Source organism: Equus przewalskii, chromosome 4 (assembly GCF_037783145.1).
Source record: "Equus przewalskii isolate Varuska chromosome 4, EquPr2, whole genome shotgun sequence".
Lineage (NCBI taxonomy): Eukaryota > Metazoa > Chordata > Mammalia > Perissodactyla > Equidae > Equus > Equus przewalskii.
Genome location: NC_091834.1, coordinates 79,581,791 through 79,601,561, shown reverse-complemented (window position 1 = coordinate 79,601,561; position 19,771 = coordinate 79,581,791). Strand labels below are relative to the sequence as shown.

The window sequence follows — 19,771 nt, the reverse complement described above, 5'->3', positions numbered from 1 at the left end:
ATTCGTGGAGCCTAGTTCAAACTCAGGTCTGTTTGGTCACAAAGTACATGTTCTTACCTACTGCATTATATGGCACTGCAATAATATACCACACTACAATGCATGTATATGTATATTATATATGCATGTATAATATATGTATGTATATTATATATTATATATGTACTCATGTGTATGGAATTATGGATATATGCATGTAATGTTTCTTTTTGTCCCATGAATAACTTGAAGAAACTCATAGTTTTTATATGTTCTAAATAATTTCTGATTTGGAAGATGACTATATAAATGAGAGTAATGTGACTTGAAACCAAAATTTAGATAGGAATGTCTGGTAAAAGGTCAAAGACAAGGCTTAAGTGTGTTCTCTGTGTCATAAGAGACTGCTATTTTTTGTAGTTTCCATACTGTCTAGCCCAAATGTACTGATTTTTCAAAAGCCTGCATCAAAGAGAGTGCTATCTATGAATATTTGCTGTATGACATTTACACAATCATTTTCACATCTTCCACACTGTCATCCTAATGCTTGGAAACATTTCCTGTGAATAATTAAAATGACTGAACCATATTCTTCAGGAGGCACTTGATTTCAATGTGGTTATGAAATTATTTTCAGTTGGAAATGGATATATTATCTAAAGATCACCTACTGAAAAACTAAACAAAACACACTTAAATGAGAGAGTAGTTCTGCTTCTTTTCACCCAGACTCTCTGTATGATATGAAACAAAATCCACAGTGACCGAAACAGCCACGGACGTCTTAGCAACACAGGAAGATGTTATCAAAACTCTGTCTCGTCGATTCCACAGTGGTTAAGCTGGCACCACCGCAGAATGATTGGCTTCTCCTGAGGCTCACTGGGGAGGAGCAGCTGTTGCCCTCTCTTGGATAAAGTGACAGAGTCTAGGAGAAACAGATTGCTAATTAGATAGAAATTAATTCCCTTACCACTCAGCTCACTCAAAAACAATTTTCCCTAGGAAAGTTCAAAAAGTAAGAAGATCAAATTCGTTTGGGATACAATGATTGCCTCAGTTTCATAGGATACATTTTTTTCCTGTTCACAAATACCGAAAGAACCACTTTCAAAACCAATAGCATGTGCAGTGAATTCATATCTTTGCATCCAAATATTTCTTGAATTTGTTGTTGGTGCTGTCAAGTTGATTCCGACTACCGGTGACTCTGTGGAAGGCAGAGCACAGCCTTGCCCAGTCTTTTGCGCCATCCCCTCATCTTCCAGGGCTGTTTCAGACAATGCTCCACTGCTGTATGTAGGATTTTCATGGCCAATTTTTTTCTGAAATGGGTGGGCTAGTCCTTCTTCCTAGTCTGTCTTAGTTTGGAAGCTTTGATGAAACCTGTCCACCAAGAGTGACCCTGCTCGTATTTGAAAAACTGGTGGCATAGCTTTCAGCATCACAGCAACATGCAGCCACCACGGTATGACAACTGACAGACAGTGGTGTGGTTTCCTGAGTGGGAAACGAACCTGGGCCTCAGTGGTGAGAGAGCCAAATCTTAACCACTAGACCACCAGGACTAGTGATTTCTTGAATACATTTACATAAAGTACATTAAAGAAAATGTCAGAGCTTTAGTTTAATATCTGAATTATCACATAGCAGACTTACAGCCTCATTAGTATTTTTTATTTATTTAGAGCAATATTTATAGGCAGCAATGCATTTTAGTGACAACTAGGAGAGCAAGACAGGAATCATGAAATCTTATACACAAAATAGTATAGTTCAAATTAAATACATTACAGTTTAATTTATATAAAAATATATCCTCTAGGGAATACAAGAGGTTAAAACTATAGCAATAACTATACAGTGTTTTTCGTACTTATTTACCTTCCAAAGATAACTAGAGCTAAACACAATCTGAAAAATGCACAAACTAGTGAAGAATTACTATTGAAAGAATACAGTAACTCTAAGATAAAAATAAATATAAGAAAAACATATTATTAAAACCTAAGGAAAATAAATCTAAATAATTACATCATTAAGGTTACATAACCAATTCAGAGATTCAAAATTATCATTTTACCATGAGGTCACTGATTATTTTTGTCTAGGTTTTATATAACATTCACTCATTGAAAATATTCAACAAATAATTTTTGAACTCTCTCTATGTTCTAGGGAATGTATTTGGTCCTAAGAAAACACTGGAAAACAAAACAGACATAGACCCTGCCCTCATAATTATAGTCTAGTGGGGCAGGCAGATGAGAACACAGGTGCCTATAATAGTATGAGAAGGGCTGTGTTGGGGCCTCCCATCCTACAGGAAGCAACATCTAAGCTGAGACCTGTAGGACAAGGGGCAGACAGAGTGAGAAGGAGATGGAAAGAGGATTCCAGGCAGAGGGAGAAGAAAATGCAAAGAGCCTGAGGTGCAAGAGAGCATGGTCTATTCAACAGCAGTGGTTCCCAAACAAAGAACCTCAAACACTTGTTAGTCCAGAATAATATTTTCACCCATCAATGGGGAAATGAAGACAGAGTGGTAAGTCTTTTCAAAGCTAAAGTCATTCAATTTTAGTGATTGAATTTAAGGTCATCTTATTTTCTGGCATTCAAATCGCTCCTCTTTTATGAAATGATGGTAATAGTGGATGATAAATTGTTTTTAATAGATGACCTTATTTTTTAAATTAGCAAAACAGAAACTACTCATGTATAAAATCTAAAAGTCTGGGAATCATTGTTCCAAGAATAGACTTCTAAAAGGGGTTTAACATGGTTAAAGGGGAGGGGAGAGGGAGACGTGAAAAGATAAGGCTAAGGAGGAAGGCAAGGAGTTCGATCCTGAAGGGCCATGGAAGGCCTTTGGACTTTATCCTAAGAGCAATGGGAATGATTTTAAGCAGGGGACTGAAACTCCACTTACATTTGTAAAAGATCACTCTGGGATGTTGTGCGTAGAATGTTGTTAGATGGGGCAAGACAGCAGGGAGGAAGGCCAGTTACGTGGCACTATAGAATCCCAGGAAAATGAGACAATAGCTGGAATTAGGGCCAAATGCAGGAAACTGAGTAGAAGAAGAGACAAACTTACCAGGATTCGGTGATTTGTTATATGGGGTAAAGAAAATGGGATGATCAAGGCTGATGCCCAGGCTTTTGACTCAGGAAACTGAATTGATAATTGGGCTGACTGTTGAGCTAGAGAACGTAAGAGGAGGAGCCACTTTGTGGAGGAAGTTAGTGAGTTCTTTCTGGGACATGTTGAATTCGAGGTGTCCTTGTGTTCAACCGTCCTTTAGGCCGATTGTCAACGGGTCAATAGGTCTCAAGCACGTGAGAGAAACAGCTGAACTTTGGATATAAATTTTGTAGTCACCAGTATATAGATAGTAAATGAAACAATAGACATGGATGAAATTTCCCAGAGAACATTGCATAAGAAGAGAAGATGGCAGGAGATGAGCAACACAGAGGGAAGGCAGAGACAGTGCAGTCAGGGAGGTGAGAGGAGAGCTAAGAGAGCAGCATGTCGTGAAAACCAAGGGGAGACCATTCCAAGGAGGGAGTGGGCAACAGTGTCTATACTACAGGAATCAGCAGAAAGGACTGAAGTGTGCTTACTGAAATTAGCAAGGTGGTTGTTACAGACTTCGAGAAGGGCAGTGGAGGGAGCAGAGCCAGACGCAGTGTTTGGAGCTCAGGCAGGAAGGAGCTCTACACAGTGTGGTATAGAAGAAAGGAGAGGAAGCGGCCAGCAACTGGCAGGACGTGTGGGTTTGAGAAAGTGGTTGAGTGATGGTTTTATAAACATAGGAGACTTGAGCATAGATATTGTAAGAGCCACTTTGATAGGGAGAGTTTGAAGCCTTGTTCCAAGTGGAGATAATCAACAGAAATTCGAATACAAGATATTGACTAGCTTAAAACAATCATAATGTAAAGGTCTTTAAAGATGTAAAACACAGTGTTCCCGTAAGAACACACGATCAAGTAGTAATTGTCAATGGATTTAAATACATTTAAGGATGCCCAATGATTCCAAGAAATTCTCTGAGGGAACCCCATTTTAAAAATCACATTTTAAAATATTATTTTTAAATTATGGTAATTTCAGCTCTTGTCCATAGAGATCATACTCTTTAAATAATATGTATCTTTGAATAGTCGGTGGTAGTGGAAGCTTCTCCATTGAGGCTGGCTGGCAGAGTCGCTCGAGTCCCATAAGTCTTCGAATTTTTAACCGACACAAGTGTTTTAATGAGCAAGGATTCTCTAAAATGAATGGAGAAAACAAGCAAAAAATAAGAATAATATTATTGGATTGGCCTGTGAGATACAGACTGTTTTAGAATAGTATTAATAGTGTATTCTGAAAAACAGATATGCACGTTAGTAACTAGTGACCTTAAGTGAAATTCAAATTGTAATTAAGCATTCCAGACCATTCCTCTAGAATGTAAGCTCCAGGAAGGCAGACATTCAGTCTGTCTGGGTCCAGAAGAGAGTATGGCTCGCAGTGGGTTTTCATCTAGAATATGTTAAATGAATGAATGGACTTGATTGAAGAAAGCAAATGCTCCCATCTCCTTCTATTCATTTTTCAGAAATAAGTATTATAGAGACATATTTCTTTACTTCCTCTCTCCTCTACCAATCTTTCTGATGAATAATTATCCAGGAAGCATCTGATGTAAATGATTCCATATGTTCATGATTCAATCTTAGGTTTGCTTCAGCGTCTGATACATAAACATTTTATATTTTCAAAAAAATCTACTAACGTTATTCAGTATCTGATGTTAATCTTTATTTTCACCTTTTACTTGATCTACATGACAATTACAGTACTGATATAATATCCCAACAATGTGAGCTGAAAGGTAGCACAATACACTGGCTTAGATGTGGGCCCTGGACAAAGGTGGCTTGGATTAAAATCTGGCTCTGCCACTTGATATTTGTGTGACCTTGGACTAGTTACCTAACCTCTGTGATCTCAGCATACTCACCTGTGAAATGTGAATAACACTGGGACCTACCTCATAAGGTTGTTTGAATATCAAACAAATTAATTCATGTAAAGTATTAGAATCCTGCTTGGCACATTATAACCATTCAATAATGTGAACTATCACTCAGTTCAATAATAAGAGACCACATTTCTGTTACATTTGAGATTATAAATATTCAAATTATTTTTTTTTGGTTGTTTTTGTTTTTTGCTGAGGAAGATTCGCCCTCAGCAAACATCTGTTGCCAATCTTCCTTTCTTTGCTGACGAAGATTGTCCCTGAGCTAACACCTGTGCCAATCTTCCTCTATTTTGTATGTAGGACACTGCTACAGCATGGCCGCTGATGAGTGGTGTAGGTCCTTGTCCAGGAACCAAACCAGGGCCACCAAAGTGGAGCACGGGGGACTTAACCACTAGGCCACAGGGCCAGCCCCTCAAATTATCTTTTTTAAAAATTAAAACAATGTTTTTCAAAAACTATTGAGGCAAAGTTATTGTTATCAAAATAGGCAGAATAAACCCGTCTTTTTTTTTTTTTTTAATTACCATTTTATTGTCTTCCCTAACAAAGACACTGCAGTATGCATGCCTGGAGGAATCCTGACATCCAGTGGTTAAGCACGCTCACAGCAGTCCACTGACTTTCAGTCTCGTTGCAATAACGTGTGACCGAAACAACAAAAAGACCTGGTCTTATTTTTACTTGGATTGCCTTTCTAAAGTTGTAAGAATTTGTCATTCTCCTGCAATAAAAATACGTGAACAACTAATTCCCAATTAGAAACAAAATCTGTGTTGTCTATGACAGGAAGCACAGAGGTACTGGAGAAAGAGACTGTTTTGAAGTGAGATAGGCAAGGGTTCAAATTCTTGCTTTGTTATTTTCTGTGTCTGTAACTTTGGGAAATTAATTTACCTAAGCCTTGGAGTTTTTTTCCTTACAATCTCCAAAACGTTTTAATCTTTTTATTATAAAATAAAATATACATAGAGCAACTACACAAATGTATAGTTACATAAGTGATCATTAGATGAACATCTTTAATCACCTCCCAGGTCATGAATAGAACTTCCCCAGCCACCACAGAATTCCCTCCACAATCCATGCCCATCTCCATTCCTTCCTCCTCTACAAGGAGCCACTATTCTGACTTTTATAGTAATCGCTTCCTTTATAACGTCATCATCTAAGTGTGCTATTCCTACACTATGGTATTGACAATATATATATATTTTTAAATTTGATATGTCCCTTAAGTCTCTTTTAATCTGCAGGTTCTTCTCTTCATTCCCTTCTCTTCCTTTCAATTAATCTTTGAAGAACCAAAACGTCCTGTAGTTTCCCACAGCCTGAATTTTGCTCATTGCCTTTTCATGGTGCAGTTCCATGTGCCACAGCCTTCTCTGTTCCTTGTAAATTGACAGCTGGATCCAGAGACTTGGTCAGACTCAGGTTTGATCTCTTTTGCAAAACTATAGCTGCTGCCGTGTTCCTTCATCAAGGGCCACATGGTGTGATATTAGCAGCTGCCGATGCTCACTGTCTTCGTCTATTAGCTTATCGTGGGCTGCAAAACGGTGATATCTAATTATATCATTTCTTTTTCATTTATTATTTGGGATACTTTTATAAAGGGATAGTTTTGCTCACCTATTGTTGGTTTACTAGTGGCACAAATCATATAAGTAGGGGAGAATAAATGCTTGAATCTTTTCCTTTATTACTTTCAAGATAATGAATTGATATTCTTATCCTATGGAGTTGACCAATTTTAAAAAATATCATATTTAAACATATTTAATTGGTTTCAATTCATCAAAAATAATTATCTTTTCAAGCTTAAATGGTCCCATCTTTGGCTAGTGGGAGCCTCTTCACGTTGGCTCCTGGATTCTTTTGACATGACTCTGGTAGTCTTTGAGTGTTTCTTTGCTATCTGGTATCACCAGATATTCCTGGCTTATCTTGCACATTTCCTTCCCCAGGCCTAAAACCACCCATTTCTCCAAGAAATTCTGGTTTCTCTCCAATTTATGACTTTTTCTAGCTTCTATTTGTATTTGGAGTAATTTTAGATATACTTTTACTGAAAATTTTTGAATATGATTCACTTTTATGATTCTAACTAAACTTTAACCTAGAGAATACAAAATGGCTTGCCTGTAATACAAACTTTTGATGGTAGGAATTTTCAGTAAAACACCTGAGAGATAGCATATCAAAAAGGATAATTCTAACTCATTCCATTCATTCACTTACTCAGTATTTATTGAGTCAACTAAGCATTATGCTAAGCCTCGAGAATACAAAAATAAACAAAACAGATCCCTGCCCACATGGAGATTACAGTCTACCTACCTTACGATAATATAGAGGTTAACTTTAAGGAACGAGTTCTAGTTGAAACGTTAGTATAGTTGCAGTATTATTCGTTATACAATTAGTTAGAAAGTATGCAAAAAATTAGTATCTTATATCAGAGGAACTATTAAGGATGACTTAAAAAGACCCAGATAGTTCTGAAAATTAAGTAGCTTTGAAAAAGTGTCAAACATGACATTAAGAAACTTCCCCTTTATACATCATCATAAAATATTTTGTAGGCAAAACTTTTGTTTTTACCTAGTATTTGACGGATTTCTGGCCATTCTCTCTGTCCTTCTAGTGCAGCCTTCAGTTTAGCACACAGAGGGATATAATCCATGTAGTCTATTAATACACGGATAACGCCGCCTACCAAGTGTTTCATCCAGGGAACTGTAATAAACTCACAGAACTGAGAGAATTGATAAAATTTAATTTAGTTGTACTTCTAATACACTCAATTTTATTATGAAAAATTATAATCTTCATCTTTTTACAGGGAATAAAACATCCCTCCTTGTAATGAACTAAAGGAACTATCAATTGTTTGCTTGTTTTTGTGAAACTGAGGCCTGAAGCTATGCGCATGGCTCTGATATGATTGTAGTCAACATAACATGGAAGAATCATGCTTCTTTCCATGAGTCTTCTTTCCATGCTTCTAGCCCTAATATTCCACCAAATAAGCGTAAGTCATTAATTGCATATGTTTTCACATTCTTCTACATTCAATTTCCAAGTCAAGGAAAACAAACACAATCTTTTTTGTCTAGTTTTAAGGTTATATCCCCATATCACTGCAAACACCAATTCAAGAACAAGAAAAATATTAAAGTTGGAGTTGACTTTTCTTTTCTTGTAACATCCCTAATGAGTGACAGTTAGGATAATGACCTAATATGAAGAAGAAAAGGATGTAACTCACCGGGTTATCTTTTATTACACAAGATGTCCATCCCGGCAGCACCTCTTCCTCTATCTCTGACCACACAAACGAATTTCCAAAGATGTCCCCGTGCATGCACTCAAAGCACATCTCCACTTGATAGCCATTATTCAGCAACAGCCTCAGCATTACCTCATCATTTAGGGCATACTGAATGGCACTGGGGAAACGAGTGTCATTCACATGCATGAAGTAACAATTGACATTAGCTCCATGGGAGAGAAGCAGCCGGACAATTTCATGACTATTGGCCCTTACTGCCACAAGTAGACAGTTGAGGGGATCTAGGTTTGGGTCTGCACCTGCGGCCAGAAGGACTTCTGTGCAATGAATATCATTATTAGAAACAGCAAAATATAGTGCAGTCTTCCGCTCATCATCATAGCTCTCAGAAATGTGGTCAGCAAGCAGGGTATTGACATCAAAACCATTTTCAATGAGCAGTTCTAGGCACTGTACATTTTGTCCATCTGCTGCTGAGTGAATTGGTGTCATCCCACTTTTCTGGATTGCATTTTTGGATGTTACTGGGATAAGATATTTCAGTGCACTAAAAAGAAAGTCAAATATCCACATGGCATGAAGAAAATCAAGAAATTAAGTAAACCAGCTTCCTCACTAGACAAGTGAATGCCATTTGTTTAGTTTCCCTTATTTTCTCTAGATAACCTTATACAGAAACACTTGACCTTTGTCCATTGACTTACTACCATTTAGTGTAGTTTAGTTTACTTTTTGATTTAGCTTTCCATTCTACATATTCCTGGGGAACATACCGGATCTTATAGATTTGGTCCTAGAATTGTGGTCCCTCAGGAGCCCTCCCCATCTTCCAGTTCTTCTCTGAACAACATAATATTTATAAGCAACCAATGTTATTTAATGAAAAATACAGAAGAAAAGCAAGCATATCTGATACCATAGAAGAAAGCTTCATAATCTTGACCATAGAATCATGGAGTCACAGGGAGTTAGAGCTGGAAATGACCTTGAACATCACTTAGTCCAACCTCTTCATTTAACAGAAGAGGACAATGTGAAGTCTGGAGAGGTGAAATTATTTGTCCAATGTCACACAGTTAGATGTGGAGTAAGGACTAGAATTTAAGCCTTTTGAATTCTCATTCATTACTCCTCTTTCACTGTTTCCTGAACAATCTATCCTTTATTTTTTAAATTTTATTTATTTATTTATTTTTATTGTGGTAACATTGGCTTATCAATCTATCCTTTAATATTGGCCATGTACATCCTATCTGCTTCCATATAACTTGCAACTGAATCATTAGCCACAAGAAGAGTCTTTATTATTCCATCAACCTTACATCAGTCCATTGAGATAATTAACCACAGCTTATGTTTCTAAGAACCTGTGATAAATAGTTGTGAATTTCACACTTGACTGACTAGCTAGACATGTATGAGAGCCACAAGCAAGGATAACTTGATCTCTTGTGCCTAATTCAGAGCTACCATGTGTGAATTTATGAACACTGGGAATAAATCCAGGTAAACTTTAACAACATGTCACTTAGCGTTAATTATGTGTCATTGGCCACTTAACCAACATGGCCACTGAAAGCGATAAAGCCAAACTATTTCAAAGTTTTTGAACTTGGAAAATATATTTAATCGCCTAAAACCATCCTCTCATGGTGGGTAGTTTAATATAAGGATTATAGACTTCTGTTGATGTGTTGATTGTGGCACATTTTGTGATTTAAAAATCTATCTAATGTTTTTTGGGGAATAAAGAAACCTAAACTTATAATAAAGCTTTTATATTGAGGATTAAATTTGATATTACACTGTAATATCTGTAGGTGTTGGTAAATAATTAGAATAATATTGATAGTATTATCATAAATTTTAATTCTTTGCCAAGGGCAAAATTTTTAGAAACCCTAAAATGTTGTATAGAGAGACTTGAGCTTGTACTCTATATGCAATTTTGTATTTGTCAACTTAAAATTATCCTCCTATGATTTATTACTCACAGGTAATGTCCCTCGTAGGCAGCTCGGTGTATAGGAAGGTGCCCTGCTCGGTTAGGGACATTTCCACTTCCTCCGTATTCCAGCAGGAGGGAAATGCAGTCAGGATTGCCCCCTCCTGCTGCCTCAAACAGCACTGAAGCCCCATCATCGGCCAAAGCAAACACGTCGCCGCCTGGCAGTATAAAACACGCGGCATAGTGACAACTGGATGGATTGTCAAGATGGCTCCCTTAAAAACAACCTGTTGTTTTCCTTTCTGGTTAGGACTTAAAATTCAAAGTACAGAATTATGAATATGTATGTTCTCAATATTTTCAATAAACAATTATGCAGCATGTTTCATTTTATTAGAAAATCTTTGTGTCACAAGAATACCTGAGAACTCAACAAGTCAACTTCCGTGATAGACTATTGTTCCCAGAAAAAGGGATATTTAGACTTTTAAATTTAAAGGCAACAGTTGGCATTCTAGTATTTCCATTCAACAAATATTTATCAACTGCCTTCTGTGTGCAGACACTGTGTGTAATTGCCTAGAAAATCCTAAAATGAATAAGTCTGACTATCTCAAGGAGTTCAAAGGAGAAATAAAACAAAATATTATCAAAGAAACCAAACTGTGTAACATTAAGTGACATCAGGACTAGGAGGCATGATGTCATGATGTAAGGGAAAGCGTTCTGGGTTTGAATTATGGCTCTGCCTCTGAGACTTTGGGGCAAGCTCCTCACTTCTATGAACCTCCATCTCCTCATCTGTCAACTAGGGCAACACTGCTTATGTCATAGGGCTTATTTGATAACCAAATGAGGTTGCATTTTGGGGGGGATGCTCAAAAATGTTTCTTTTCCCCATAGAGGATCCTTAGAGACCACGTGGTCCTAGCTTTTATTTATAGATGAGGAAACTGAGGGCCAGATGTTTAAGTAACTAGGCTACGATCAGACCATGAGTAGGTGGCAGAAACCAGCTTAAGCATTTGGTCTCTTGATTCCTGGTTCTGTAGTTATATAAAGCACTTGGAGGTTTCAAAGGAGGGCAACATCACAATCTGTTGGGGAGAATTAGGAAAGACTTCAGGCAGGCCAGCCCAGTGATGTAGTGGTTAAGGGCATGCTCTCTGCTTTAGTGGCCCAGGGTTTGCAGGTTTGGATCCCAGGCGTGGACCTACACACTACTCGTCAAGCCATGCTGTGGTGGTGTCCCATATACAAAACATAGAGGAAGATTGGCATGGATGTTAGCTCAGTGACAATCTTCCTCAAGCAAAAAGAGGAAGATTGGCAACAGATGTTAGCTCAGGGCCAATCTTCCCCACAAAAAAAACACAAAAAAAACGAAAGACTTTAGAAAGGAGATGTCTCAAGAGATTGACTTTGAATTGTGTTGGAAGGTATTCCAGATGAGGGCAAGGACTGGACCCAAACCCAGACAGAGGGAATATGGGGTGTGTTGGGAAATACTGCTAGTCTAATTTAGCTGGAGTACAGGATACACATTGGGAGTAGTGAAGGATAAACCTGGAAAAACAATTCAAGATGATGCAGAGGGACCCATGCATGATTCAGTGGGAAATGCGGAGCCACTGAAGATGTTTTGGATCGTCTACACTCCTGTAGCTATCCTTGAGAGAAAGGAGCTGCACTGCAGTATGTAGTATGAAGTCTCTGACAGGGAGATTGGAAACTGGAAGAATGGTTAGGAAACGATTGCCCTGGTCCAGGGAAGATGTGAGGATGCAAACCAGAGGTCCTGCAAGGTGAGAACTGGTAAGAGAGACACTATAGCACTCAGTAACCGACTGTATTTGGAAAAGAAGGTGATGGAGAAATTAGAGATAAATCTAAGCTTTCAGTCTTGGCTGGGAGAAATTATCATATCAAAAGTGTGAAAGAAGAATTCAGTTTAGGAGAGCATGAGTGTGAGACCCTGGTGAGCCATCTCTGTGAAAATTGGGCTGTCTCCAGAGAGCACAGTCAGGGCTGGGCAGGCAGATTTGTAGGTCACCGTGTATAGGGTTTAACTGAGCTGTGGAATGGGGGGCGGTCAAGGGGACTGGGTACAAAAGCCTGAGGCCCAGTTAGATTCAAGAGAGGAAAAGGAGGTGATGAGGAATGGAAAAAAGGAAATACAAGAAGCAGGAGAAAAGTCAGGAGCAGGCAGTTCCTTTTTTTTTTCTGAGGAAGATTGTCCCTGAGCTAACGTCTGCACCAATCTTCCTCTATTTTGTATGTGAGTCACGAACACAGCATGGCCTCTGATGAATGGTATAGGGTCGGAACTTTGGGACTGAATCAGGCCACCAAGGTGGAGCATGCCAAACTTCACCACTAGGCCACGGGGCCAGCTGGCAACTCCTTTTTTACATACCTTTGTGGATCAGGTGTTCCAACACATCGCAGTGACCATACTCGGCGGCAACACCTAACGGTGTGACTCCAAACCCGTCTCTCAGGTGGACATTGCCTCCGTGTTTTAGTAGCAGAGCTATGATATCTTTGCGGCCTTGTTTGGCTGCTTCATGCATGGCCGACCATCGCTTGACACAGGGCTGGTCAAGGCTGGTGTTGTGTTTAAGCAAAGCAGACACCATGTCATAGGAGCCCTTTTTCACAGCTTGAAGATGATTTTAAAAAGAACAGTCAACAGTTGGCATATTAACATGAATACGTTAGAGGGTATTAAACTAATAACCAAACAATATCAAAATAAATATTAGCTCTTCCCTTTTCTTCTACAAGAGGATATTGTATTTGTGATACCCCTTCTATTTCTCACACCCAAATTTCTATGGTGAAGTGTAAGCATGTAAGATGACACTGCCTTTTCTTTAAGACCCTGACCTGAGGAGGGCTAAGAGTTTCGTGGGAAACAGTGCGCATCACTAGGATAGGGTGTTGTGCATACTCTTTCTAAATTTTAATTTCTTCTTTCACTTCAACAAAATGAAAACAACATCCACTGTTGGGTTGCATGAATTAAATAACGTATGTAAAATGGTTAGTATTTACTAAGAACTCAATAAATGATAACTATTATTATTAATATCATTTCATCACTTCTAGGATCCTGGAGCCACATGTGTAAATGGTGTTTATTAAGTTTTTCCTTCCCTCTCCAGAAAGACGTTTTTTCTTTCCCAAAGATAGCAGTATTAAATGAACTTCTCTTTCCCATCATGCTCTTAATGGGAGCTTAGCAATAGGAATGTTTAGAATCTAAACAGGTCAGTTGTTCTAAACAGGTGAAGTATCCGACAACTAATGTACTACCGTTTAAGGGGTTCACCAAATCAGATGTCCCTCGCCCCCTCTGCTGGTTTCTAACAGCTGAAATAACACTGTTAAAAGTTTTTTCCCCTCCCCTTTGGATTAGTAAGAGATCGTCCCAGTTTGGATATAAATACTTCTGGAAGACGTAATGCATTTTTATCTTACCAATATGTAAAATCTTACTAAGGAACAGAGCAGAATGCGGCTACTCCCTGCAAATGCAGATAGCTGCAACTACATTCACTCATTTCTTCATTCATTCATTCCTTCATTCATTCGATCAACATATGCCGGCTAAATGAAAGGCACTGGGTTAGGCCCTGTGGGAAACTGGGAAAAGCCAGGCATGGTTCTCACTCATGCTATCTACAGTCTAGAGAAGAAGTCTAGACTGTCTTCTATTTGGAGTCTGGGCCTTTGCTGGGAAGGGCAGGAGGAGACTGTGGGGCCACAAAGAACATCCCAGCAACAAGGAGGCAGGATGCAGAAAGGATGGAAGGCCAAGGCGAGAGAGAAGGCTCCAAAAGGCATACGGGGAAGACAAAGACAGACGTTGCCTCCTTCCTCTGGGGGCAGACAAGCCATCACTGCAGTGAGATTTCAGTTTTTCTCCTACTCACTGTCTAGTCTGTTGACAAATGCCTTTCACCGAATCATCCACCTGCCACTGGCAGCTCTAATTACAGCGAATTACCTCATCCTAGCTGGTGTTATTGCAGAGCAAACATCCATAAGTTAAACGAGCTAAGAGCGATGTGTCCTCATTTATCTTCTTGCTCCTATTGCATTTTTTTCTACTGAGAAAAAAATGTATTAAAATAATGAACCTCTTCCCTCATGATCTGTTTTCCTTTTGTCTGACTCAGAGAGAATGTTGATCAGAGATATTAGTCTTTCTTTGTGAAAATAGCAGCATATTTAGGACATATTCAGCTTAAAATTATTTTCAAGATAAAATTTTGCTCGCAATTTGATTCCTTGGATCCAAGAATATATTTTATTTTCTATAGAAATAATAATCCAAATCATGGAGAACCCTTCCCAAGCTAACACATTCTTAACCAATAAATGGCTGAAATAACGAAAACTAAAAAGGCACAGTATTTGTGTAACATACTAATAAAATGCAAATTAAATAATTTGTGAAGTAAAAAAATACATATCTATATAGATATCTTCAACAATAATGCTTAAAGAAAACCAACCTTCAGCTGAAGAGTTAGAGAATTAGAGGATTTTGCATAGATTATAGGCACTTTTAAACACTTTATAGTTTGTTGGCACTTTTCCTTTTTATTTTAAATTTCTGTCATTTTCTTTCTGGATGTATGTGTTTTCCTCACGTAATTTACTTATTGTCAGCAGTGAATTATTTCCTGATTCGTAAGACATCCAAATAGAGAGAAGAGAGATTTTTCTGAAGTATCTTGACAAGGATTGGAAGGTTGAAAGAGGAGATGGAGTGAAGAGCGTATGTACTGATTTGTGAGAAGGAAAACATCTGAAATAAAATTAACTGAGCTGTAAACGGTGCAAGGTTGTGGGGAAACGGAGGGCAGTGGAACTGCAATGTTGCGCCAGACGGTTCCCTTGGCTTCCTCTGAACCCCGGGCCCCTGCGGCCAGGATAATCTTGTGGCTATCCAACTGGAGAAAGGTGACACCAACCTCAGAGGGATGGGAGGAGAGGGAGTCCTAGCGCAAAAAAAACCCTTAATAAGTGTCAGATCATCACAAATCAGATATCTACCACTCAGCACGTAAGGGTGTAACATGACAGTAACACATCAAAGTGCCATAAATAAGGACCAGGTGGTTGATGGGGAAGAAGGGCACTGGAGGGACAAAAAGTGGTGCTATTTTTTGACCATCTAAGGATATTCCATAAAAAAGACAAAGATGATGACATCAGGTTAAGAAAAATAAAAATGCCATTGCAAAGAAAAATAAAAAGAACAGCAATGTTCTCTCCTCTCCTTTACAAGTTTATGAACTGTGAGTAGTAAATTTCAAAGCAGCCCACAGATTCAAAAAGAAAACTGAGAAAATGCCATGGATGATCCATTTTCCTAAGAGCCTAAAAAGACTTGACATGGTTTCCACAAAAGAGGTCCTCAAGAAGGTAACCCAAGAAAAGTCTCTATTCTCCAGAAATGTGAATGATGGGGCCATAAGGGAACACCTCAGAATATTTCCCTCATGAGACTTTTGTCTTTTTGATATTACCATTTGGTTTTTAAAATATATTATTTCCAAATTTAATCCTATTTCAACTCTGATAGCTCAATGATCAGGTTCCTTTCCCACACTTCAGATATTGCTAGAGTAGAGAAACCAACAAATGACATTAAAAATGCATATAAATGCTTAACGCTCTGTGGTGGACACTAAGTATTAAAGAAAAATTTAAATAAAGTGAAAAGGGAACAATTGAGTGGTAATCATGACTTAGTTGTCCCTTAAGAAAGAAGTGGAATGAGAATAGCAAGTAGAGAATAATTCTATGTTTGCAAAGTGAGATAGTATACAAACTCTGGAAAATTGTGTCTTTTTTTGCAGAAATCAAAGACTGTCTATAGAAACAACAACAAATACATGGATGTCATTGCAAATACTCCATGGTATATGCCTTTATGAAAATAGTATAAATCACATTAATTGTGGAGAAGCAAGCCACAGGTGAATATTCTATCTAGCATCTGTAGAACCTGCTCAGGAAAAGAGTTGTGGTTTATTTATGAAAAACACCACATCATTGTGACAAAAAGCCTAGTTACCATGTATGCAGAGACAGACCCTGTTCCTCAGTGCTCGTGTTTCCCCTTTCCTGTTAATAACAGAAACCCCCAAGTTTTAGCTGGTCACGGTCTATCCAGGCAGAGATTGAATATCCCAGCCTCCCTTGCACCTAAGTGTGGCTGCGTGACAAAATCTGAACTAACGGGAGGGATATGGGCGGAAGTGCTGTGTGCAATATCCAGGTCATCTTCTTAAAGGTGAAGATGTTTTCCCAAGGCTGCAACTTTCCTCCTTCCTGCTGGCTGGGGAATGGTGACATCTGCAAGTCCTGTGTAATGGTGGCAAAGCCACCCTGCCAACCCTGGGCCGCTCAACCTCTGAAATGTTGTGTGAGAGAGAAGTGAACTTCTTTCTTTTTCGTCCTGGTTGTTATTTGCTTTGGGAATTCTTTTGTTACAGAAGCTTTGCCTGTACCCTAACTATAATAATTGGATTGTTTGTCTGATCAAATCTGAATTTGGGAAGGCTGAAAGCGTTGACATGGGGCACTACTCATTTAACAAGTTATCCAGGGGCAGAAGGCCTGCCTAGGAGATCTTCCCTCTCCTGTCTGCTGATGGTCCCCTCCCTGGCCCCCCAGAATGCAACTCAAGGCCATCTACCTTGCCGAAAGCTTCACAGAGTCACTGCTTCTTTATTTCCCTAATTTACTTTGAATATACACGTTTATTATAGCATTTATAACACCAATTTTCTATTTAAAACATATCTAGCTCTCCTGCTAGACTCTTTGAGAGGAGGAAGATTATTCCATCCATCTTTATGTCCATACTCCCCAACACAGCATCTTGCTTAATGTGAATTCAATAAACATTACTTGCATTGATGCTGTTGAATTAATGTTGTTGAATGTAAATATTTGACTAACGTTCATGACTTGTCTAAGTTTTCTATTAACAATATTCAGGTTGTTTTTAAAATTCTAGTGATTTCTCTATGAACAGGAGCTGTGGTAGTGTTAACCAGCTACGGCCACAGCTCATGATGCTTCATCTTCCTCTGTGATTGCTAGTAAATAATCTTAGGGCTCCTGCCCCTTCTCCTCCTGCCATACACATACAATTTCATAATAGCTCTCCTCTCCTGAGCACCTGTCATGTGGCAGGGGCTTTATACACTTATATTTCCTCTAATTTTATAACAATTCTGCATGGTTGGTGTTGCATTTCCATGTTACACATGAGGAAACTGAGGCCCATGATTACAAACTCACAGCTAGGACATAAATCCATATAACAATAATGTATGGTATATCTGAAAGTTGCTAAGAGAGTAGATCTTAAAAGTTTTCATCTCAAGAAAAAAAAATTGTAACCATGTGAGGTGGCGTATGCTAACTAAAATTACTATGGTAATCATTTTGCAATCTATACATATATCAAAGCCTGTCGTACACCTTAAACTGATACACTATTCTATGTCAATTTTATCTCAAAAAAACTGGAGAAGAAATCCACAGATCTCAGGTGCCGAGTCCAATTCTTACTCCACCACCCTACATCCCTAAGAGAAAGGAAATGTTATCTCTGGTCATTTGTAGTTAATCTCATCTCTCTCCACTTCCACAAACAGATCTGCCACTTCTTATTGGTCAACAAACAGCAGGATACACAAGACTGACAGGAAGCTGATAGACGAATGACACCTTCAGGTTTACCATCATTCCTTTGTTGTGTTACAGTCGTGAACCCCCTTATAGACAGACGCCCAGTGCTGCATCTGAGTGCTCGGAATCCGCCAGCTCCCCTTCCTTCCAATTTGGCTTCCTTGTTTTGACATGGACATGATGTCTCCCTTTTGAATCCTCTTTCTGCCTCTTTCTGCTGGCTACATACCACACACACAAAATTCCTTACAGTTGGACCCTACCTAGAGAATATTCCTTTAGCACTGGTACTTCTGGCCTCATAAACCAACCAGTTTGGATCCCTCCTGGTTAATTGGTGCTGAAGGATGTAGCCATCTTTCACATTCAATCTCTTCGTGAGACAGAAAAATAAAATCACAGGGCAGGAGAGATGGGGGTTAGAGGGGAGCTCAGGGAATAGAAGGAGATGAGGTCACATAGTTTTAGTCAATATATAATGGTTTCCAATAAATACTTATTAAATTTTTATTATTTATCTCAAACTATAAAAATTCTAGGAAAAAAATGTCATTTACCAATCAGAAGGGGCGTCTCTCCTTTGTCGTTTTTGGTGTTTGGCCACACTCCTTTTTCTAGTAAAGTTCTTACATTTTCCACCAGACCAGCTTTGACTGCCAGAGTCAAGGGTGTTTCTCCATCAGAGGTCTTGAACTCCCAGAGTGTCTTATAGGATGCTGAGATGTGAAAGCATTGTGTAAAGTTAAAAATCTTTACTTAAAGTATACCACATACATCAGAATAATGCAATATTATCTACTTTAGATTGAACAAAGTCAACTGACGAAAAAGGAAAGACAAAAGGGGGTATGATTAAAGTTTATCAAATGATGGCGAGTAGAATTGGCCAAGCATAGACTTGCTAATAAGGTTGACAGCTAGAAAACTAACATCTATGTTTCAAAGTGCTCTTTTTTTTAAAAAAAAAAGGGGTTGTAAATTCTCCATTTCTTGATAAATTATGAAACTCCCCAATCCTTTGTTATTTAAATTGCATCTGAAATTGGTTTTTGTCAAATGAAGTCTGTGAATGTGGGAATGAGAATGCATTTGAATGAATGTATCCTGTCAGAATGTGTTAGAAAACAAATACCATGTTTACCATCAAATTCCATATCTGTTGGTCTAACTATGTATCTGTCTAGCTATTTATTTTTTTAGCTGCCTGGCTGGCTGGATTGCTAATCATTAAGTATCTATCATTATTTCCTAGAACACAGAACTAGGGAGAAACATTGAAGGTTGAAAGACAAGGCACTCTCAAAGTGTTGTGTAAGATGCTGAGATGTGAAAAGTACTATGTTAGAACATCAAAATTATTATTAATATTTAACTCTGGGTCGATTCGTCATGATATTTATTAATGTTTACATTATGAAAAACTTAATGTAATAGAAGGACAAATATTTTAAGTGCTACTTGTACTATATAATAATCTTTTGGAAATTGTTAACTCAAGAGATAGTTCAAGATGAGAAATTTAAAACTGACTTCCCAAAGCAAAAAGCATCATATTCAAATCAATGAATTAATGATATAGACAAACTTTTATCACTTTTAGTTTATAACTACACTTTCCCACCAACTTGTGTCACATTCTTAGAAGGATGCAAAGGGTGAACCCTGAACCTCACAAAACGTACTAATTTTTGTACTGAGTTTAAAACATGAATATTGCGTTTCTAAATTCCAAATAATCTTTAATATTGCTTTTTCTTTTTGCTTGTTGTGTTCATTAGAACCTCA

The 19,771-nt window shown here is 38.2% G+C and overlaps 1 protein-coding gene across 8 annotated transcripts in view; it reads right to left on the bottom strand.

Annotated features, from left to right (window-relative positions):
• Positions 1-1,637: 1,637 nt before the first annotated feature.
• The window catches only part of ASB15 (ankyrin repeat and SOCS box containing 15), a 54,580-nt gene continuing 36,446 nt past the window's right edge, over positions 1,638-19,771 (bottom strand). For 3 of the 8 annotated variants that reach the window (XM_070616460.1, XM_070616461.1, XM_008534838.2), the window contains 6 exons: positions 18,544-18,702; positions 12,681-12,926; positions 10,311-10,482; positions 8,293-8,863; positions 7,626-7,779; positions 1,638-4,260 (listed from right to left, as the gene is read on the bottom strand). In XM_070616460.1, coding sequence (XP_070472561.1) covers positions 4,088-4,260; positions 7,626-7,779; positions 8,293-8,863; positions 10,311-10,482; positions 12,681-12,926; positions 18,544-18,702 — 1,475 coding nt within the window. In that variant the 3' untranslated portion in view covers positions 1,638-4,087. Of the gene's footprint in view, positions 4,261-5,527; positions 6,571-7,625; positions 7,780-8,292; positions 8,864-10,310; positions 10,483-12,680; positions 15,277-18,543; positions 18,703-19,771 lie in introns of those variants that run through there. The other 5 variants (XM_070616463.1, XM_070616464.1, XM_070616462.1 and 2 more) reach the window with 3 other exon arrangements.